Genomic DNA, 24,658 nt, shown 5'->3' on the forward strand with positions numbered 1-24,658 from the left:
AACCTTTATTGGTAGTTCAAAGTACACCGCTATTCAGCCGTACATCCCGGAGGCTAGGCAGCATTGTCAAAGCAACGTATAGGTGTGCACAAAACAGTATAAGGAGCAGTCAGGTTTAATTTTACATATTATAGAAGTGAACCTAAGAAACAAGGTGAGAACCGAGAAGGAACAAGAGTAAAGAAAGAAAAAAGGGGGGGAGGAGGAGGGAGAAAGGGAGAAGGATGGCAAGGCAGAAAAGAATAGAAAAGCGTTAAGGCATATATCCAGGGGGACAAGCGGGAACTTCCGCATCTTGGAATAATCATATCAAAAAAGGAGAGCATACATTTGTGGGGGGAGTAAGAAACAGGATCATATCACGTGAAACATGGGTGGAGGGAATAGCTAAGGTGAGAGATGAACCTCCAGTCGGACTGCTTCCGGGGGCACACAAATATCGCATCTATATGCATTCCAGGCCCCCCAAACCAACCCCCACATCTTGGGCTTACCCCGAGCTAAGTAGACAGTTTTCTCCCCGAGCATGCACCAATCCATGTTGGTTTTCCAAAGACTCACCGAGGGGGGGGGTCGGAGCACCCCATTTCTGAGCAATGTCCCTCTTGGCCACCATGTTCCCCAATGTGACCCAGCGGGTTTGAGCATTATTGTAATCAGTCGGACCCCACACATTAAGCAAGCAGCGTCTAGCTTCCGCAGGCAAATCCACACCAGTCACAACACGCATAACCGCATGCACTCGTTCCCAGTAGGAGGCTATGACATGGCACTCCCAAATGGTATGCATAAAAGTGGCCAGCGCACCGCATCCTTGCCTACAAAGGCCGTCCTGGGAAAGCCCCATATGAATCAACCTGGGGCCAGTGACATACACCCTGTGAAGCACTTTCAGCTGAACCAAACGCAGTCTGGCCGAAATTGCTACTTCCTTAGGGGAGGATAACGCAGACTGCCAGTCCTCATCATCCATCTCAATCCCATCATTCATCCATTGATCACGCACTTTCACCAGCAGGTCCGTCCGAACATTGATTAGTTTTTTATAAGTCAGGGAAATGGCGCTGTCCGGCATATGGCCATCCAGCACCCTGTCTTCCAGTGGGGATGACTCGGGAGGTTCCTTTGTTGAATGTATTTGGTGATTATATTGCTGATAAAGAGCGGCTGCGTTCCATGTATCGCTTCATGGGTGATACAAATCAGCTTGAACATGGATCTTCTGGCAACCGGTAACCAATGCAGGGCATTCCAGGCAGGGGAGATGTGGGCTTGCGGATTTATATGTAGAGTAGTCTGGCAGACGATTTCTGAATCCATTGTAGTCTTGTCATAGTCATTAAAGGTGATCCGGGAGAGGCTATTGGCATAATCGAGTTTGGACAGAATAACAGAGATGGCAGCCTGGACCTTGTGTGGAAATCCCAGATGGGGGAAGATTTTATAGTAACAAAGCTTGGTCTTGCTAGTTTGTCACTTGGGCATTCATTGATAGCATGGAGTCCATGGTTGTTTTGAGGCTGCTTTCTTCCTTAGATACTTAAGGCAGTGTTCTCAGATCATCAGGCCAGGCTATGAGCAGGTCATACTTTTTCCAATCACCATACATAAGTATTTTCATTTTCGAACCATTCAATTTAAGTTGACTCCATGCCATTTAGTAATGGAGAGGTTGGGTTAGAGTATTCTTGGATTGTTGTTTTTCAAAACAAGTCGGTGCTGGTGCATTGTCTTTGTTTGAATAAGAATCTGACATGTCTGCTTTTGTGTAATGATTTGCCAGTTTGTCTGTGAAATCTGTGAGCTGTGAAATATGTGAGCTCCTTCTAGGCAATTTGGTTTACCAAATTCAGTGAGAATTATATAGAATTATTTATTTGCACATTTAGCATTTTGACTTCTTCTGAATAGTACATTTTCTTATCTTTGTTGATAGCTGACTTGTATAATCTGTTAATTTTCTGTAAGCGAAGTTTGTTTTGATTGGTGTCTGTTTAGAGCGAGGCACGTTGCATCTTTCTAATTTGTTGTTTTATCTCTTTTATCTCTACATTTCCCATGGTACCTGTTTTTTTTTGTTCTGTTGTGTTATTTTTAGAGATATCAGAATATCAAAAGCTTCCTGCAGACACTCATTTCGTGTTTGTACAGAATGTATTGTGTCCAGAAATGTACTGGATGTAAATTGTGTTTCTAAGTGTTCCAAACTGATTTTGTTCCACGGTCGATAGGTGGATGCATATAAGGTTGGTTGTAGGTGCGTCACTTTGTATTGTTCTGTGTTGGAAAGCAAGCAAATTGTGGTCTTGCTATTTGACTGGAGTCATTGTTTGAAAGGTAACTAATTCTGTAATTTAATTTGGATGTGTCCAGTGATATGTGTGTGCTTGTGGACGATTTGATGCAGGTTCAGTGTCGCCAGGCCAGCGATTATGGTTTTTGGATGGGACATATTGGGTTTGTCAAACCAAATGTTGAGGTCACCAAGCATCCATAGGTTGGAGTGAAGTGTTTTCAGGTTTGCAACTGTGTCTAGAAGCGCGTCTGGGAATTTTGCATTGCTAGGTGGAGGTCTGGAGCAGGAAGTTACAGGAGGAAGACAGTGAAGGATTGCCTCTGGAGAAAAGGGCCTAACAACGACGTTGACAGCATTAGTCATATGCAATGTTTGCCTGAACACAACAGCTAGGCAACCTCCTCTTTTACCTATACCATTTTGTGTGATAGTTTAATAGCCTAGAGGAACGGCTTCATGCAGCACTGTAGTCATGTCATCGCCTAGCAATGATTCAGTGATGAAGAGTAAGTCAGGTTTTATGTCAGTGAGAAGGTTGTAAATGCAATGTTTGTTTCTAGAGCAATATCTTGCAGCTAAAATGGGCTTGCTTTGAAGGGTGCAACAGGTGCAGTGGAATCAAGGCCAAACGTTCTAGGCCTCCAGTAAACGCAGAATATTGGTAAACTTCACTACTAAACAGGCAGTGACAACTGCAGTTGTATAGCTGGCACTAGGGACAATATTTTAATGGTGCCGCAGGTGCAGTGGCACTGGGTCCAAAAGTTGTCACAACTCCTCTAAACACCAAATATTGCTATATTTAACTACTAAATAAGTAGTCAGAAGGGTAGTTACCTTGCAGGCAGGCCCAAAGCTCTAGAAACCCATCTGATCACCAAATATTGCAATATTTTACTACTAAACAGGCAGTCACAAGTGCAGTTACCTTACAAGCAATAGGGTCATGATTTAAATGGTGCAGCAGATGCAGTGGCACTGGCACGAAAAGTTGGCAGAACTCCAATAATATTGCTATTACATCAATTAATTGTATTATTTCCCTCTTTCAAAATGTTGCTATTACTTACCACCACTGTACCACTGGTAACAGCACAACATATTGCCATTTTGTACATAAAGCAAGTCATAACACTTTAACACACTTTCTATAACTTATATTCTACTACTCAGCAAGCTACAACTTACAAATGACAATGTATTATTAATCAAGTAGGCGAAACCTAAAGCATTTACCAATGCTTGTTTGGCTTGTGCGTATTCGTCTGATGAAAGAGGGATTGCGTTGTTTTAGTCTAAGTTGTTTCCTGTCCCCCCTCCCGTTTAGTTTATTTACTACAATCTACAGTGTATTTATGTTTCCTTTCGAAATTCCATGATGCCAATCGTTCTGCATACTTCAGTGGGTCAGTGCTGCAAAAAACGACTCTAATCTGCATGATGAGCAGCTGAAGGCTTGGGCTGTACTAGCTCCTGCCCTGGGTGAATATTTTTTTAATTTAGTATTTTCATTTTCCGGTCATAGCACTGTAAATACCAGGTGTTACTGATAATCCAATTAAGTATGGTACCCAATGTATTTACCTCGGAAGAATGGAGTGCTAGTAAAGGCGGTTTGTGTTCGAACCAATAATTTGGAGGATGCTCTAATTTGGATGACACCAGAGAAGCCTTTGGTAGTATGTGGTGAGGGAGAAGCTTGCATTGTATCGCTGATACATTCTGAAGGATGCTTGGCAGGTTCGTGGAATATGGAAAAGATGGTGTCCTGCATAGCGAGTCATCTCACAGCAATGCATTGTCTCTGGTGCTTCATATGACAGGCGCAGGACCTCAGGCGAGGGAGTAAATCAACCCCTCACCATAGAAAACATGTGGGGACCAAGGAGAGAGCACCGGTGTGAGCAGGGACATTGGGAGAGACATTGGAAGACTTCAGATGGATACTCAAATACTGTGTTCCCACCAGTGCCGGACTGGGGACTGAAAGCCGCCCTGTCAAGTTTTGGCAGACCAGCCTCCGTCCGACACTTGGCATGTGAGCCCAACCACTACTAGGGGGGGTTTGGGTGGGTTCTCCCCCCAAGAATTTTTTTTGAAAAGACAGACCAAAATGGTGGATTTTACAGCACATCTCAGAGCCCAGCTAACCCTTCAAGCACTTCATGGATTTACCTGTGACCTTGGCCTTCTACAGGGCTTTGTTACACAGTTTGTGCTATCCAAACACCATATACACAGATGCGTGCTGAAACATGGTCTTGTTCTTTTCGCTGCAAGGAACTAAGATGCGGACTGACTGGTGCAGCCGCACCTGATGCTGACTCGAGGGGCGCTGTGCAAAGAAATAACGTATGGGTTTAATAGCGCCTGCTGCAAAGTACCTTGTGTGTAGTGTGTCCAGCAGTTTTCAGGCAACAATAAAAATGCCAAGTTAACTCTGGTGGTTAATGTTCCTGCTGGAGAGAGATCAGAGTTTGGGCTAGTGACAGTTTTGACTCTTCATAAAGTAGCACAAAGAGTTAATATGCCTGCTGCAAAGAACATGTACCATGCAAATCACATAACTGTATTTTATGTGTATAGCTCAGTGGGTTACTGCTTTTACCAGAGAGATGTTTTTGTAACCAGTAGTTCCTAAATTACAATCGTAATATATGGCAATGACCAATAACCTGTCATCAAACAGCAGAAGGCATGCTATAGGGTAGAACATTGGTTTTCCCCTAGTTTTTCCCTATCCAAATCCTGCTAAAAAAAAGGTTTATTTGGTTAGAAATATATTCTTAATAGTAAAGCCAACCCCAACCACTAAGGTACAATTTAAATCCTGAGTTTCGGCTTCTCCAGAACACCCATTCTTAAAATGTACTGCCTACCAGTATGGATGATATGTGATGCTTACACCCTGCAATTCACATTGTTGTATGTCTTATTTCCTATAGCCTGATTCCCACACGTATAATTCATTGTCTCCATATATAATGTGTGTGTGTTGTAAAGTGTTCACACAACTTACACTGGGCTTTGAGTAGCGCTATAAAACAAATGAAATGCATGTGAGAGTGGCTATGCAGAGAAGAAGTCCACTGAACCTGCCACCTCTGTGTGCCTCTGTGGTAGGTGCTCAAGGCCAGAGGCTCCCTGCTGAGAGTGGCGCCTTTACAAAAAGACTGTGTCTCCACACCAGCCTGGCAAAGACATTTGAATGGAGAACCAACCTGAACCAGTTCTGCCGCACATATCATTTAAAAACATTTATCGCTGGGAATAAAAGATAATAAATGCCTTTAAGTTCAATGTGTGAAGGGTCATTCATGTCTCGTTATATTTTTAGCGCATCTGATGCACATTACCGCAACCAAACAACAAGGACAGATAGTGCATTCAGTGCAAATTAAACTGTCACTATTATTCAATGGCAAACATATCTGCAGTTCCACGTCTCCCCAACATTACTAGGTAAAGGTAGTTCTAGAAACTATCGACGTGTTTTCTTTTTATTGTTAGACTTCAGACATACTTAAAAACATAGATAATTTGAGTAACAAACTTTACTCAAAGACGTCTAGTGCTTGTACTTCCAATCCGATTGCGTCGTCATCATTCGCACAGAAACAAGCACGAAAGTGTCTACACACTTCCATGAAATTTCTGGTAAAGCAAGTGATTTCATTTAAAATTGTCTTATTTTTCTTTTTGTTGCTCCATTCACTGATACTTTACGAGATAATGCATGTAAAGCTATAATTGTCAGCATAATAAAACTGGAAAATTATCATAATCTGCATCCGTTTTTTATTGAATGTTCTCAGCGCTCAAAATAAAAAGAACGGTAAAAGACAGTGAATTAGTCCCACATCTGGTTGAAATACAAACCTTATGTTACAAGTTCCCTTGAAACATCATTGAAGAAACGGGTGTACGTTATGACCCCGATTAACACACCCTGCGAGTCCCTGCACACATTTATTTTGATTAGCAACTAAAATGTATATGGCATTTGGGCCCCGTACTGTTGTCTGCCCCAAAAGTATACATTGCAGGAGACTGACTCTGACTCATGGAAAATTGGCTCAAGCAAAACCGGACCCCTCTGATTAAACCGGCCTCCACACTATCTGGCCTACCGGGGGATTGTCCGGTGCCCGGAATCACCAGTCCGGGCCTGGTTCCCACAAACAAAACATGCGACCTTTCTACAGCATTTTTCTTTACAAGGCAATGCATTCATGTTTGACACATGTTTCACAAAAAGATAAACATAAGCTCCTTTACAATTGTGTATATCACTTTTGTGAAGCCTCTGACATCGGCAGAGGTCAGTGATATAAAACAGCCATTAAAAGGGAAGCTACGTGCGAGAGGCTAAGAACGGTGGCAAAGTGTGACAATAAACACAATCAAAATCACTTCCTGGTATCGAGCGGGCACGGGCGCAGTGAACCTCACCTGGCAAACCCACCGCTCACCAGAGACCTATAAATGCCGACGCGCCCTTCATGAGAGTGACAGAGAGCAGGCCTGCTCACAGCTCGAGATGGCCACAGCAGAGCTCTACACCCCTCTACTGCTGCTGCTGCTGTGCAGTGGGGGGCTGCCGCACCTTGCAGGTAACACGGCATTTTCTAAAGTTGTATTCTGTTTTGAGGGGGTGTAAAATGTGAGGTTATATTCAGGATGCTTGAATTCTTTCATGCTCTAACTGCACATTGAAGAACAGATCTCAACACTGCAAGAACCTGTAGATACAGTGTTTGCAGTGTTAACATTTAGCGGTTGTGCTGTGCTATTCATAGCGAAGCCATTGGCTATGGCAAAGCCAATGGGTGTGGTTTTATTGTGCTAACTGATGCAAACAGCATTTATGCAATTTCATGCAATGTTAAACTATCTCTAGCCATGTTTTCTTGATCTATTTATTGTTATGTTGATCTATTTATTTATTGTAATTTTTGGATCTATTTATAAAATGTATATTTCTATATAAAAATGTATTGTGACACATGACACATATAAAGTGCATATTATGGTAATCAACGTTGGATCGACAATGAATGTTAAAAAGTCATATCCCTAATAATTATACTATTGAATAAAGTACCCCCCTTTTTACGACATATTCTAGTGTGTACCGTCAATCCATAGTCGGTATTCTTTGTTGTCAGTCAGCGTCCATTTGAAATCTATGTTCCTAAATATTCGTCTTTTCAAGCATTTCAGTGATCCCGATTTAGGAACTTTAGTCGGGGATACCTCCTTTTCTTACACATAACAACATTTCTGCATCCATGTCTTAGCATGCACTAGACCAACACAACTAGACCTATTTATTAGCTGTGCACTTTTATTTTAATGATGGGTCCTAGACATGGAAGAAAGGCGTGCTGGGATGCAGCAGGGCCTCTGGCTGTACTACACCTCCATCAGGAGAGTCATAGAGGGTGGAGGCACTCTGGTGGCCATGAAAGCTTTGAGGTGTCATAGGGGGATATAGTGGGTCACCAAGATTCCAGGGAGCTTATAGCAGGCTGGAAACTTTCACAAATGGATCAAGCAGGAACAAATGATTGAGCTCACAACATCTCCCAGCTCCTATCCTTTCCCACTCTTTGGTTTTGTACCAGAGTCAGTGTGCTCCAGTCAACAGAGATTGAGGGTGATTCCAAAGTAACTTACCGGTGTAATTTTCTCTTACACTTTTGAATCACTTTACTACTTTGGGCTTTTCCCAAAACCAGAGCACATAGTTACCCAAAAGTGTCGACTTGCACGTCTATAGGTACAAATTTCGAAATGTAAGTACTACTGAAAAAAGGCTGCACTGAGTGAGCACCACACATGTCCACCCACTGGTACTGTGACACCCTCCAATAGGAAATAATGTAAAACTAAATTAAAATAGTTAAAATAGTTAATAATATAAATAATTTCATTACATTTTAAAAACATAAAATTAGTACATATTTAATATTTAATTCTAAAATATTTTAATAACATTTTCAATTTAAATATTCATGCAACAATACGGTGTCATGTTTCGGTATCACGATGTATATGATAGGACGTGATTGTGAGATAGGATATAGATTTATGTATGCAAGAGCTAGTGGGGCTGCGTTTAATGTTTATTGCAGTGCTGGCCTATGCAAGTAGGTCTCTAAAACTGTGTGACAGGTTGTATGTGTGCTTGGATCTGCTGCTTCGTGAGATGTTATGGTGCACTTTATGTCAGATCATGTGCTCTGTGTAAAGGGAGACAGGCTGTGTCCTGGTGCATATGATAACTTCAGTGGATGTTTGGGACTTATTTGGACTGAGGGGCCCAGGCTCTGGCACTTGGTGCATGACAGGTTATATGGGGTCAGAAAGGCCATAGAGCGTCCATACACCATACGGTTTCTTGGTGCTAAATATAAGGGGTAGCCTGCTGCTTGTTCGATCATTTATATTCTTGGGAAAACAACCACGTTTTTAAAAGTCTCCTGAAATTAGGGTAAATTGCAGAGGATCTTATGTTAAAAGGGAGTGAATTACAGAAATTCGGGGGCCAAGGCCGGCAATCTAGACTCGCCTAGTCTCTTCCGTGTGAAAGTAGGGATTACCAGAAGGTTCTGATGAGATGACATCAGGTTCCGCGTGGGGGCATACCTCTGAAGAAGAGTGGAAACAAATTCTGGCATGTGCCATGAAGGGATTTAAAGATGAGGCATCCAATCTTAAATGCACAGCCTTTTGTGCTACTGGGAGGCAATGTAGCTTCCTCATTAGAGGAGTTGCGTTGTGCCATCTCAGCTGATAATACATCAGTCTAGCTGCCTGACTTTGCACCAACTGCAATCTTTTTGTTACATACACGGGAGGTCAAAGCAAATTGAATTAGCATAATCACCATGAGAAATGACAATTGATAGAACAACCTGCATAAGAGCTTCTGTTGTACGGAATCTGCTAATTTTCCTGATCTTCCAAAGCTGAAAAAAGCAGGTAGCTACCATCCCCATCTGGGTCTTCAAAGTCAGGTCGCTATCAATTGGGGCAAAAAGGCTCTTGGCTGAAGAAGATGGTAGTTTTAGGCGCTCCCAACTCAGCCGGCCAGAAATTTGAGTTCCAAGGATTTTGAGAGCCACTGACCAGGATCAATTCTGTTTTGTCTGGGTTGAATTTTAAGTGATTATTATTCATCCAGTTACGTATATGTAACATGGTTGTCTGTAAGTTCAAGGTGGAGTCCGGGGTGTTTTTAATGGTGAAGATCAAATGCAGATCATCTGCATAATTGAAAGTGCACACCTTGCTTTCACCCAGAAACTGAATTAGTGGAAGAAGGTACAGATTGAACAAGTGTGGGGACAAGGACGGTCCTTGCGGCACACCACAGGTTAATTTAACTCTGGGAGCCATGAATTGGGAAAAGTGGACTGATTGGGGGGGATTATCTAAAAAGGACATCAGCCATTGTAGGGCAGGTCTCTGAATCCCTGCGTCCTTGACACGGTCCACCAAGATTTCATGGTCGACTGTGTCAAATGCCGCAGAGAGATCAAGGAGCACTAGAGCCTGAGTAGTGCCCTTAACTGATTCTTTCCTCATTTCATCTAGTACAGTCAGAATTACTGCCTCACTTGAGTTAGTGGGGTGAAAGCCTGCATGTTGAGAGTCTAGGAATTGATACTGTTCGATGAAAGAGCAGAGGCAGTTGGCGACATGGGCTTCCAATGCCTTAGCCAAGAAGGGGAGCAGTGAGATTGATTAAAAGTTCGATGGAACCAAAGGGTATGCACCTGTTTACTTGATGAGTGGGACTATTACCACTTCTTTAAAGGCTCTGGGAACTGAGCCCTGAGTTAGAGAGTCATTCAATAGAGAGAGGGCAGGATCGGGGCATGCAAGGAAGACTTTTCTCAGAATATGATGGAGGCAGCTATCAGCAGGAGGTCCAGATTCTTTGGATACTGATGTAAAGAATGAGGGTTCCTAGGGGTCACAGGCTGGGAACCAGTGGAGGGGTTTATGGGTATGCTCACTTCAATAGTACTGTTTTTATCAATAAAAAAGGTGTTCAGAGAGTTACATAATGACTGAGTAGGGACTAGTTTTGCTGTGACTCCATCTGGATTGGATTACTTAGTCACCATCGCAAATATGTCTTTGGATTCATTTGTAGAATTCAAGAGCTTGTTAGAAAAGTAGGTGGCTTTAGTTTGTAAGATCCAGTTTTATATTGTTTAAGTTGAGCTTGATGGATATCTTTTTTTATCTGGGGTGTAATTCCATCTCCAGATATGTTCAGTGCGGCTCAGGGCTAGGTTTTGAAATTTTAAGTCTTTTGAGAAGCACCTCTGATAATCATGGCGTCTGGCAGTTTTGACTTTCCTGAAGGGGGCATGGATATGTCGACTGCTAGCCATGATTTAATATTTTCTTCACTTTGGTAAACAGAGAACTGGTTTGTGGGTGCAGTAGTCTTCAAAAAATTACAGAAAGCACTGCTATTGGTATGATTCCAGTTCCTTGCCATTAAACCCTCTTTAGCTTTGGGTTTAGATATGATCAAATCATTAAAGGAGAAATTTATTAAGGAACGATTGGACCAGGTGCATGGAGACCCTGTTAAGGTTAACACCGTGAGATTAAAGTTCCTGGTTTGACCAAGGATGTGGCCTTTTATGTGAGTCAGAGATGTCACATGTTAGGCACAGTTCAGTCCGTTAAGAATATTGGTCAATTCTCCTGAGTATGGACCACCCATCTTCTTGTTGGCCCAATAGTTAAAGTCTCTAATTAATAGTATTTCATCATGGTGGATTACTAAATGGGTCAATCTGGCAGTGCGCAAATGGCTGGACTAACAGGTCGGTGTATGGGCTATTTTTTGGACTGTGGACCTATTTTATGTACTTGTCGAGCGGTTATTACTGTTGATTTCTCTGATATTACCACAAATGTTACTTGCAACAAGCACACATGTATGCATTCTCCCATACCTTGTAAAACACTTATACAGTGTGTTCCTTGTAAAACACCAAAACAGCTATTCTTTATAAGGTCAAAATTGCCTGTATTTGCAAATGTGGGCCACTTTTTTTTAGCTATATGATTCGCTAATGGAGGCTACTTTTAATTTGGTGTCTGGGCCTATCTTCTGTCCCAGTCAGACCGTCGCTATATGCGCGATGTTCTCTAGGGCTTCGTGTGATTTTATACTATGTGTGTAACAATAAATAGGTCCTAGGCTGTGTGGCTTTATGTGATGCTATGGGCTCTGTTTTTCACAATCGTGGCAGTATGCAAATGGGTGATAGGCTCTCAGGTGTGTGTATGTGACGGATTGAGTTGATTTGGTGACAACTCAGGGTTGTAAATGTCTTGAGACAATGACTAAACAGTGTGTTTTGCAGGCTGTGGGTATGATAGGCTTAGGGGCTGTGCATGACTGATCATGGTACAGTTAGGTACAAACTGTAGATATGTTTGTGTCTGTGTGAGAGAGGGTTGGATAACAGAACCACACATGTGATTACATCGCTTGCCTTAACAACGTGGTATTTTCCATAACTGAGTCATTACCACAAATGCCTTTACAACAAATTCCCTTACTAAGTCCTGATTGGTAAAGGCATATGTGTGGTAAAGGTTACACTCCAGCCCCCCGCCCTGAGCCCTGAAACCCGTTCCCCAGCCCTGAAACCTACCCCATCCACCCGCCCTGGCCCTAAAACCTGGCCCCAGCCCTAAAAATTACCCAACCCTGACCCCAAAAACTACCCACCAAGCCTTGTCCTGATCCTTCTCATTCCTCTCAATCTCCTCTGAGCAGGAAACCCCTCTAAGCATCTCAAACACCTCCCACCCATTCACTCTGAGTATAGAGCCCTGACTACCTTTACCACGCATGTGCATTTACCAAGCATGCATTGTAAAGGAATATGTGTGGTAAAGGAATATGGCTGGTAAAGGCAAGCATGGTAATGCTTACGTTGTAAGGTCATGTGTGATTGAGGCTGCATGGTTAATGCTGTTTCATGTTCAAAAGACATGCTCTGTGCTTGTTTTTGATAGGCTTTAGACTATGTACAGCACGGTCTGTCTGCCATGCTGCATCTTGCAGACTATACAGTTCTACATAAGGATGCGAAATCCTCAGTGGCACGAGATTCCTGTTCAATGTTTCAACCTACAAAGCAATGAAACAGAACTTAAGACTGATGCTGGTGAACTATTGCTACATCTCCCAGAAGGTTGTGCAGGGAAAGATCTTAAGACTGATGCTGGTGAACTATTGCTACATCTCCCAGAAGGTTGTGCAGGGAAAGATCTTAAGACTGATGCTGGTGAACTATTGCTACATCTCCCAGAAGGTTGTGCAGGGAAAGATCTTTTAAGCATAGCTTTGAGTGACTGGTGCAAGGCACTGTGTGCAGCACACTCTGGACTGACTGTGTGAAATACACCCTGAGTTGTGTGCCACACAGCAACTGTCATGAAGCCCAACTATCCTGAAGACTGTTAGTCTCAGTCACTTTGCATGCAAGACGTAGAACTCCAGTCACGCACAGTCCGGAGACATATAAGAAGTTCATAGCTACAGAACTTGCACCAAAGCCAATAAATCACTAGTCTTTCTTTAGCTCGCTCCTAAAGCCTTTAGTGCTTGATTTGTAAATGCAATGAGTACCTGTGCCCAAACCTCTGCTCAAAAGTCTGCTACCAGTGTCATTGTCAGTGCGCCAAATACCAAGGCTGCATTGTCCTAAATTCTCCTGACGTCTCGTTAATCCACTACCAGACACTCCCTGCCCGTGCACATCACATTTCCTGCTTTCTCCCTTATTTGTTGCGGGTTTTCCCTCTCTTGCTCTCTGTAAATGTGTGGTGCAAAAAAAAGAGTTTTCTACAAAAATTATTGCCAGTGGCTCAAATTGAGTACGGAAAGCCCTTCTATTACGTGCTCTCTTAGACGGAGGGAGGTTCCTGGTGTTAAAAGCTTGGGTTAAGGTAGTCAATTGTGCATGCAGCACGAGGTATTAACTATCAAGCTAATAGGAGAGGTGCAGAAGCCACCTCTGTTCAAGCCATTGGCCCTTCTGTTCAAGTGGTCATCACCAAGTCTCTAGATAAAAATAAACATCTGCGAGGAAATTTCAAGAGACATCATCATCTGGCTATTCGTGACGTGTCGAAAATGGCTGGACCATGATTGGTGCAACTAACTTTACTATAGGGCCATACATAGTATGTGGTGCAGAAGTATACTGCTGACATGGGAAATTAGATGCTGCCTGTAGATTGTGGCACCTATTGTGCCATCCACTACAGTGGCAGTGAAAACATGGTTTCAGGCTTACCCTGGCGGCCTGACAGCAGCAGCTTGGACCTTATTGCACAGACTTGCCAAATGTAGGCGTGTGTGAAATTTACGTGCTCTACTTTCACATAATGATGCAAAATTTTGTCATAAGTACACCAAATTACATAAATTACAAATTCAAATTCATCATTTTACGCGATACAGTGCGAAACCAAGCCTTGCATCAGTTGTTGATGAGAGGACGCATTTCAACAAAAGCATGCGCACATCAGCCTCATGCGATCTGTTGTTCCCTTATGCTTGCTGTCAATTTATTAAGTGAATTCAGCAATTTGCAACACTTTTTTTTACCAGTAAGGAAAAGAAATTAGACAAAGGGGCACAATGGCCTAATTTTGGGAATTCATCTAAGAAGTGTAATGTAAAATTCCCAAAACGACATGCTTTATGTGGTGTAATTGAATTTTTTCCTGGTCTAGAAAAAATCCCCCTTTTAACATCCGTGAAACCTGATTTTAAACTTCAAATAAGTCACCCCTAAGCACATTTTGGTGCTCACAAGGTAAGGTGCATAATATTTAAAAGTGGGACACGTGACATTAGAAATGCCACGTCCTCCCATCAATTACGTCCAGAATACCATAATCACTGGTCAGGCTGTAATTGGTAAATAGAAAAAGTCAAATTATAGACTATACTCCTTAAACTAGAACTTTCGACCTAAGAGGGACTCCATTCAAAGTTTGGGAATAGTGTGCACTATGGGATTTTTTGCAGTATTACAAACATCATTTGCTGCAAAAGTGGGTCGGGTTGCCAAGGGTTGGGGAAGAGCCAGAAGACACTGCCACCCTCTAGCAAGCGTTAGGCATACATTTGGCACCCCTCAGCCGCATCCTCAGAAAACATACTTGACCTGCAGAAGATCCGAAGAGGACTGGACATGCTGTCTGTGACCTGAGGCAAGCTATGAATGGCAGGATCTGCTCCTCTTGAACCCAGGAAAAAGAAGTGGACACCAAAGAGAAGTTAACTGACCTCTTGTATGACTATAGGAACACTACAAGCTGGCAACAGGCTTTCAGTCTATTGTGCCCAGCTGATCAGTGGCAACTGGACCTTGGCTGGACTTTGTTGCAGGCCTCTGCCTGACATTTTGAGAGTCTCTTAGGGCCTTCACTTGAGGTTGTGGGGTCCTGCAATGGATTTGATTTCAGCTTTGTCCCTCTCAAAGATCCTTGTAGCTCTGAAAAAGTGACAAAGCACCATTCTGTAGTGGAACTTCATGGAGAAATCTCCACAGCTCGAGAGCGCAAACAGGATCAACCTGCTAACAGCATTTGATTGTTTATTTTAAGGCAGTGTCATAGTAACAAATGAAATGGGCACTGTGACCTCAGGTTTTCCCACCAACATGTATGTGCAACTCATTAACAGAAAAAAAGACACAGAACCTCTGAAATCCACAATCAAGAATGTTTTATTTATTTGTATATGTTTGGTCACAATGCACGTCTTTGGTCCACTCACAATAAACCAAACAATGGCATACATTTATTTACCTCACCACAGTGTAGGGCCCCCTTCTAAATATGATTAACCCCACCTGCCTCACCACACTCATCTCACACCAACCACCTCTCTACAGCATTTACTTTTCCTGCTCTGCCGCTGGCAGCTGCCCCCTCTCTTTCTTCCTGTTCCTCTTGTTCCCTCTCTTTCTGTCTCTGTCTCGCTCCTCCTCACTTGCTGAAAACCATGACTTCGACAAATGGCTCTTACCATCTCTTTCCTCTCCTTTCCTTTATTTCGTCCCCTGCGAAATGGATCCAAGAAAGAAAGAAACACTTTTGCTGCAAATGTTGTCTATTTCTGACATTTTTCTATTCCAAAGTGCACCCTTGGGACAGAGCTAAAAATAGATTCACAATACAAAAAATATATAAAAAACTAAATAAAGCAAGACAGTGGTACCAAAGTGGACAGATTGGTTTTAGTCACACCCACAGACATTAGCGTCACTTTACAGAGTTTGCTCCACTTTACGCAGTTTGCTGGTGAAGCGCTACTTTCGTTTTCTTGTCTTTCTTTGAACAAAATCGATTTTTCCCGGGTGAGGAAGTGCATCGTTCCTGGAGAGACTGCAAAACCTGGTTGATGCGTGGAGTGGAAAATGTTTAATGTAATACTTATCAGCTGTTTCCTTATTTTAGATGTGTACTGTGGATTTGTGTTCAGGGATGTGGTATTTTTAAACCATACTGTAAGAAAAGTAGTAAATTCCGGAAATTGTGATATTCTGTCGTAGGAAACCTTCCGTCTTAGCAAAGATATAAATCTAGTTGTTTATTCCAGGAGATGCCGACCATACATTCACCAAGCTAGGAAAGCCTATTCATCAAACGACATCACTCATATATACAATCCCCTCCATTTGAAAGAATACACCATCATAGTTGCCCATGCAGGAGCGAGCCCCCAACCGCAAACTTCCCCTGAAAAGAAACAAAGACACTTCCAAACATAACGCACGTGTCCCCTCATGCGATAGAAAACCTGAAAGCAAATAATATCATGGACACACATGTGTGAGAGATGGAATACATTACAGGGCTCGCAGCTGTCCAACACACCTTCCCCCTTTTTTTTATTCCCTCACACAATCAAGGAGTCTTACAGGCAAAGATCTTACTCTGACACCTTTGGGAACACCACTGACATTGTTAGACTCAGCACACTCCCCATTCTCACCATGTTCCACCTCCCTTACATCTAAAAACACATTACTTCCTGGACTATCCAAACTCATCATTTTGCCCTTCAACAAAGAGACCCTGTTAAGATTCCATACACTTCTTCCCTCAATATGCACAGCATTTCTGAATAATTGTATAAAACAAATAAGGTTTAACCAATTACTGCATCCTTACCCACCTGGCCTAGACATTTTGATACGTACTACATCACCAACACATACTTTCTGCTTGTTCACAGGTCTCTTTTTGCATCTCAAATGTTGTTTCTTCTTGAATGTATATTCTTCCATCCTGCACCTGATACCTTTGAAATCCACTTCAGCCTCAGCTGACATCTTGTCTTGTTTTAATTTTATCCACCAAGGTACCAATCTTGACCCCGTTTTACGTCCCCTCAGCAATTTAAATGGACTTACTGAAGTGACAGAATTGGGTGATGTTCTATTGGCTAACAACATAGACTACAAAGCATTCCTCCAATTAATGCATCCCTTGACAGCCAATAGAATTGCTTCTTTACCCACTCTATTAAACCTTTCTACCAGACCATTGGCTTCTGGATGGAACACAGCAATCCTTCTATGCGTCACTCCACACCTGGCAAGATAATCCTCCATACATTTGCTGATGAATTGCCGTCCATTATCGGTAACCATTTCGTGAGGAACCACCTCAGATGTCACCTCCTTCACCATCCTCACCTCTGGCCATTTAGAATAGTAATCAATAAGTACTAATCCATAAGACTCATTGTTAGGCAAACCAGCAAAAGGACCAATGATGTCCACACCTAACGTCCCCCATGGGCCTTCAGGAAACTCAACAGGTCATGGGTCAGTGCATAGGGCTTTAGCAGATTTGTGACAAAATGTGCACTAGTCACATGACCTAACCTGGTGCTCAACACACGTATCAACAACAGGCCACCAACAGTTTTCCTTGACTTTCCTTCTTGTACCAGAGTTATTCAGTCAGTCAGTCAAAACCACTTTATTCGGCTAATAAAATCCATAAAAATACACAATAAACAACAATTATCATACCAACAATACAAATTGATAAAATTCATAATACAATTTGGGGGAAATAAAATATACCAATTACATAACAGTAAAAAAGAACAAATAAAAAGGAACACTAGTAATTCATATGTAGAACAGCAAATACATCAATAAAATATCATCCTCCGTCACTTTTTCAAAGATATAAAAACCTGTAATAAAGCAAATTTGTATCAGAATATATGATCAGCCATAGTTTAGAATACCTAGAACCCTTTTTCCCTATGCCTAACAGCCGCCACTAAAAAATCTGCAACATTAAATATCTCCCAAGGGTCATTTAGCATCTGCAAATATAACAAGGAAGGTCTGACTTGCATACAACCTTTCCCCTTTAAAATAGGAATTAAAAACTTTCTCTGCACATAGCTAAAATAATTGCAAAACATCATAAAATGCATGGTGTCCTGTGTTGAGAAGTTGTCACATGTACAGGGGCCTAAATCATTTATCCTACTCCATCTCTGCACATCTGCTAAAAGACAATGGATGAGATTAAGTAGAAATCTAGTTAAGAGAAAACGATGGGAAGGCTTCATGACAATTCTCAGATACGGTTCTATCTGTTGATAAAGTTTTTTACAAAAGGTAAGCTTTCACTGTGGATTTCATAATCTCTGTCACCTCTCTCTCTACTGACAACAGATTAAAAAAAATGCATTTTGACCCATACCAGGTCCTCTTTCACTATCATTTCTGGAGAGGCAAAAAGTTCAGGTTGTCCCAGTTTATCTAAGAATGACTTAACATTTTGTAGCCATTGAATTTTACTTGCATTATCCATTGCGGCACAGTCCTTGACAATGTCTCTATTTAATGCCAATTCTGGATTAACCTGGATTGTTAACCAGCATGCCACAGGGCCCAGACCTATCAGATCCGCAATGAAGCCAGTCCCCAGTTCTTGGTGTATAACATAGGTAGGAGTAGATTGGGGAACCGACAGAAGATATCTTAAAATTTTATTTTTGGCTATCTGGAGCCCCGCTGCCGATGTATATCCCCAAATGCAGACCCATACCTTGCAATAGCAATACATTTAGGTCTATAGATATTGAGCAAAGCTTCAAGGAGCTTCGCTCCGAGTCGTGATGCAAATCCTTGGATGGCTGCTATGGATCTTGACATCTCATATTTTTTCACTTTTTGCTGAGGAACCCATGAGCCCCTCTCATCAAATAGAACTCCCAGGTAAGAGAAAGAGGAAACCCTTGTCAACTTTACCTCTTTGCATTAAAAGGATTGAAGCTTTTTTGGCTTTTTGCGATATAGTTTTATGAACAATTAGGTCCAAAGATTACATGAAGGACCCAAAAAAGTCCAGGAGCCTCTGCACCCCTACCTCTGTGTGGACCAGCAGGACCGCATTATCAGTGTATAGGAGTGCTGGGATAACACTGCCTTCTACTCGTGGGATATCTAAACTAGCAGTACTTAGGGAGATGCATACATTTTTTTATAATGGCTAGAGAGCAAGGGAGCTAAAATACATCCCTGACATATTCCTCTATCTCAAGCAAAACAGTCCCGAGCAAAGATCACACCAATAACAGTTATGTGAGAAATAAAGATTCAGATTCTTCGCATGTCATGTGGTAGAAAACTCAGTTCCATTTACTTCTTTTTTTCTTTTTTTTCTTCTTTTTCTTCTCAAACAGTCAAACCTTCCAGTAAGTCTTCAGAAAATCATACAGGTGTAGCCAAAAAACGCACAAAGCCGACACGTGTTTCGTCACAGGACATTTACCCAATGACTTCTTCAGGGCTACAACAAAACAATAAATCCATAATATATACAGATTCATATATCACAGCTCCATTTACCCTTCACCATCACCAGTTTCAGATAAGGGAAAATTCGAGCAGAGTATTTCAAAAGGAAAGAAAAGAAGAGAAGGTTGAAGATACACCAATAATCCTTATATTGGTGTATGAGATTTGTGTCTGGGTAAAAACAGTTCACCATTGTGATACGCTTAACATACTAGAGAGAACAAACAAGGGGAAGAAAAGCTAAATTTAGGCAAAATAGATGAAGGAGCCACTAGCTTCATGTGACCACACCAATTAGTACCTTATCACCCAAGGTTAGATAGTAGCTATAAAGCTAAGCAACAATCACTCATCAAGGATAATTCCTCATAGAGTGAAAAGAAGTTCACGGTTTCGAAAAGACTGTCAGTTGCACAGTACAACGTCAGGTTCAAATGATCCGAGGAGAGCGCAATGCAAAAAAGGTTATTTAGCCAGTTCAGGGTGATTCTACAGAAAGATCCAAGTTAGAGATCTCTCCATACCTAAATAGAGTTTCCTCTATCTATTTAAAATTTCTTTGTGCAGTTGCCATCTTGGCTAACTCTGATCCTGGCATAATGGTCCTTATGGAGGTCTGCTAAAAAATAAACTAGGCAGCGATCCATACCCATGCCTATCAATGTTGCCCATAGCTTTGATCTATTTACTAGGTCAAAAAACGAGGATGGATCCATAAAGGCCAACTGTAACATACCTGTTTTGGCCACTGTATATTTTTCGGCCAATAGGAGCAGGCTTAAACACTGGTCTAATGTGCTTCTTCCTTTTCTAAAACCATATTGAATATCTGTTAATATACCCGTGTCATCCAGCCAGTTTACTTAAAATCACTCTGCCTAGAAATTTAACCACTGAATCAATCAACAAAATGGGTCTATAGCAGACTGGATCACCTCTCTGACCCTTTTTAAAAACTGGGAGGATGGTGAAGAGAGACAAGGATGATGGAAATCCATGCTTACTAGCTACATTTAAAACTTTAGTTATAATTTTATCCCAAAGGGACGGATTCCGTTTATACAGGTTGGCCGGGACACAATGCGGGCCGAGGGCCTTGTTACTAGTTATTTGAATAATTGCTGTCTCCACTTCATCTTCCGTAGATGCCAATGCTGTGTACACTGATCCTGATAAAAAATAACTGGAGGACCCCTCCCGGTCAAACCCCCATAAATAGAGTTAAAATGGGAATACCACTGATCCTCGGTGATATTACATTGTAAAGGCATAATATTGAGTCCTTTAAAAAATGGTTTATTAATTATAGCCGAGAATCTGGAACTATCTTTCAGGACTTCAACAGATAACAAGTAATTCAATGCATTTTCTTTAATTTAATTTCTCCGACTGTTTACTGCACAATTATAAGACTGCCTCAACTGGGCTATGTGGAGCCATCTCTAGGCACCTGCTTCAGGGCAAAGATAAGCTTTTGGTGTGCTTTTGAGCAGTTATTATCAAACCATTTCTCACCCATATCAGTGTGTCTTCTACTAGGCAATGTTAGGTAAGCCGGCACCTGAGCTCAGATGTCTTCAGATGCCAGTAAAACCTCGCCCCCTCATTTATAGGGTTAAGATAAATGTTGAAACTCTTTTCAGCATATTGCATTAATTTTGAAGGAAAACCTCTGGAATTACTTCAATTCATTTTAGCCTATGCCCCTGATCAGAGGTCTTTAGGCATGTATGAGCGGAGGGTTATTCCAATTGCCCCACCTAACTCAAGTACAATGCGATTGTGATCACTGTAATACGACCATTGGGCACTATAATAGAGCACTTGAGAAAGTAATACAGGGGAGATTAATTTATAATCAGTTATAGAATGCTGCCCTCTTGCCTTAAAGGTAGGGATCCTCTCCTCCGTGATATTTGTATTAGGCTGGAAAAGATCAACTGCGGCCAGAAGATCCTCCAGACCTTCTCATTGCAGAGTGTGCTCAAAGTGGCAAATAGGGAAATCCTCTGGTCCTAAATGGTCTACAACATGACAATTTGTCATACATAAATGAATATTAAAATCCCCCCAAAGTGATAATAGAATAAAAAGTGGTTTGCTTAAGTCTATATTCCTCTAAGAAACCTTTTAAAGTGCATAAATGTTCATTTGGAAATTTAGACTCGAATGAATTATAAAAAAAATACTATTTACAAATTAATTGAATTGGCAGTACTAATTTATATGGCTAAACAATTACTGGAACCTGTGTCCACAATACAATGAGTTTTTATCAACGTTAATGATATTAAAATTAAAAGGCCCCCCCTTTGCTCTACACGAGACCCAGGACCGTGCTGGCTCATGGTAGGACTTATACCCGTCCATCCCAAAATTACTTTCCCTATCCCATGTCTCTTGTAAACCCACTATATGGTGAACTTTAAGGAAATTGAGCCACCTAGGTTCAGCACCTTTCGTTCTAAGACCTGCTATATTCCATCGTAGAATTTTACAATTCAAGTTGGCTTCCTCTCTCAACCTAGGGCTCCTGCACCCCCCTCCCTTCCCGGTAATATGAGAGGCTTCAGTCAATCAGTTTTGTCTAGTTGGCCTAATGGAAAAAAACTATTTGAACACACTAAACCACTCTCCATCACCTTTTCCCCAGGGGGTTTAAATACTGTTATTGGGGAGAATCGGGCATCTATATTGGGTCAGATTACGACACTGATCATCTCTAAGGCTAAACCCTGGTGGTGAGCCCGCCATCCTTTTAGTTCATACAAAATCCCCCCACATACTCCTGACTGCCCTCTAAAGGAGGATAAAAAAACAATGGTAGGGCCCTTATACCCCCTTGGTCCACACTGGATCCTCTATGAAAATGCATTCCCGCTACTCATACCTGGTCAAAATTAATTACAATACAATCACCTTCTACTTGTTTGGACCTCTGACCTACCCAACCAACTCGTCTAGCCATTATTAAAGTGGCAGGAGGAATGCAGTGACAGGCTCATACCAGAGATCCTCATGTGCCCCTCAGGAGCCATCTGCATAATCATGTTCCTTAAATTGAATGGCGTAATAAACGTATGCTCTATGCGCCCAATGTCATTTTCCACTGCTAATGATTCCAGCACCTTGAAATAACCCATTAGATCATCAGTCATCTTCTTTTCTTCAGGCCTCTCCTGTGATATAAAATCTATTACTTTCTGAAGTTCAGTATCTTTTTCCATTTCTGCTAACCATTTGTCCTCCTGAGCAATAGGACAAGTATTACCAATCAAACTGATGTCTTTTAACTTGAACGCAACTTCACAATCCTCCTTGTCATTCTTCCCTAGATCCCCAGAACCTTGACATACAATTGGCATGCGCATCACACTTCTCATTCACATACTCCAACTGATACCGAAAGCTTTGTATTCTATAAGCCATTCCTGCCAATCTTGCTCACATGGAACGACCACCACCTGGTGCCATCATATAAATTGAGGGCTTATGATCCGTTTTTGTGATGAATTTTGTGCCCCATAAGAAAGTTCTTAAGGCACAGCAACTCCTTCTTGATCACAGAATAGTTCTTCTCTTTGTCCCTTAGTGCTCTGGAAGCGTACACAACAAGCCATTCCCTGCTGTTATCTCTCTGCATCAACAACCCCGCCCCAATCCACTGTTGCTGGCATCTACCGTTACCACACATTGCTTGGCAATTACAAAATGTTTCAAACAAGGAGCATTCACCACAGACTCTTTAAGCTGCTAAAAGACTATACTCATATTCTCTGTCCACACAAACACCGCATTCTTCTTCAATAAAGATCTGGAAGGGTACACTTTAGATGCATAATTAGATAAACTCTGCATACAATTCTGTAGGACCAGGAAACTCCACCAATTGCTCCTTAGAACTAGGTACCATTGCATTGATAATGCTATCAACATGGCTTTTCTTTGGTTGATCCGTTCTCCAGTAAGGTTGTGTCCCAAATTTTCCACCTCCAACCTTTTGCTACTGCATTTGGCAACACGCAGCTGAAGACCTTTCAAATACAAATGCATCAACAACCTCTCTCAAATTGTGGTCATGCTTTTCATGATTCTTCCAAAAAACTAAAATATCACCTTGAAAAGTCACAGCACCTGACAGACCCTCCAGCATTTCCTTCATGACTCTTTGGAACACAGAAGCTGTGCTGGCGAGGTCAAAAGGCATGCAACAAAATCTGACCAAGCCTTCAGGAGTTATAAACAAAGTTAGGTTTTTAAACTTATTATCTAGGACAATCTGGTAAAAGGCGCTGACCAGATCAATACACGAGAATACCCTTGCCCTAGCCAAGTTAGTGACTATTTTATGCAGTTTGGGAAGGGGATGCGCGTCAAATCAAATGGCACTATTGAGACAGCCCAAGTCAACACACAATCTCAACTCGCCAGAATGTTCGGCCAACATCACCGCCGGAGATACCCATGGTGATGATTCAACAAGCTCAATAATGTTTTTGTTACAGAGATCATGCAACATATCATTAAGTTTGCCTCTATACGTTTTGGGCACATTCCTGACTCTATTGTGCACAGGGACAGTACCATGCACCAGTTTGTGCAGTGTTTAAAACCTTGGTAGGTCCCCAACACATCACTAAATACATTGGGAAACAGTGCCTTTAACTCTAAGTATATTTGGTAGAATCATAGCAACAGGTTTCAAAGGTTTTATGGCAAACACAGGAGGATTAGCATTGGGATCCAATCTTATGCCCAAGTACTCCTGGTGTGGCCAACCTTAAAGTGGTTGACCATTCTTAGATATGTAGACTTTACCAAATATGTGATGACCTGCAAATTCTAAATTTGCCCAAAAATACCCCATGAGGGCAATATTGTGACCAGTGTACCCACCAGCGGCTACATCTGGACTGGTTAAAATAATGTTAGGCCTATTCTTCTTGACAATGTCATGAGACAAGATAGTATATGAATGCACATCAATCCACTAACACATGTGTAAGAACACCATTAATAGTAAAAGTGCACGAAGGAAACTTGGTATGATTATCATTCCCGCATGTGTTAACCTCTTGTTCATCGCAATCACAAAATCATCAGAATTGTGGACAAATTTCACCCTCCTGGGAGCTGATCTGCATATCCTGCTGAAATGCCCTCTCTTGCACATTTTAGGCACAGTCTCTCAATCTCAGGATAATTCTTAGAATTGCCAAAATGTCTGCTACTACCACATAGATAACACATGTTAGCACCTCTCCTGTTCTCTTGCCTAATATTCTTAAACTTGCCATCACTTCTCTGCATAGCACCATATTTAGATGGAACAATTGTTTTTGCTCTCTCACTTTCCTTAGAAACAACCTGTATATCATGTTGCTCTGTGCCTCTTAAATCCTGTACAATGTCAATAGCTGCACAAAGAGACATATCTGAAGTTGTCCATAACCTTTCCTGA

At 41.7% G+C, this 24,658-nt stretch overlaps 1 protein-coding gene across 9 annotated transcripts in view; it reads left to right on the top strand.

Annotated features, from left to right (window-relative positions):
• The first annotated feature begins 6,667 nt into the window (after nt 1-6,667).
• Nucleotides 6,668-24,658, top strand: part of LOC147712238 (scavenger receptor cysteine-rich domain-containing protein DMBT1-like) — a 685,888-nt gene continuing 667,897 nt past the window's right edge. For 4 of the 9 annotated variants that reach the window (XR_015295985.1, XR_015295986.1, XM_086922973.1 and 1 more), the window contains exon 1: nt 6,698-6,909. Coding sequence is in view for 6 of the 9 variants with exons in the window: in XM_086922973.1 (XP_086779099.1) it covers nt 6,799-6,909 (111 nt within the window). In the remaining 3 variants the exon portion in view is untranslated. Of the gene's footprint in view, nt 6,933-24,658 lie in introns of all 9 variants that reach the window. The other 5 variants (XM_086922971.1, XM_086922975.1, XM_086922976.1 and 2 more) reach the window with 5 other exon arrangements.

This window comes from Lissotriton vulgaris, chromosome 5 (assembly GCF_964263255.1).
Source record: "Lissotriton vulgaris chromosome 5, aLisVul1.2, whole genome shotgun sequence".
Lineage (NCBI taxonomy): Eukaryota > Metazoa > Chordata > Amphibia > Caudata > Salamandridae > Lissotriton > Lissotriton vulgaris.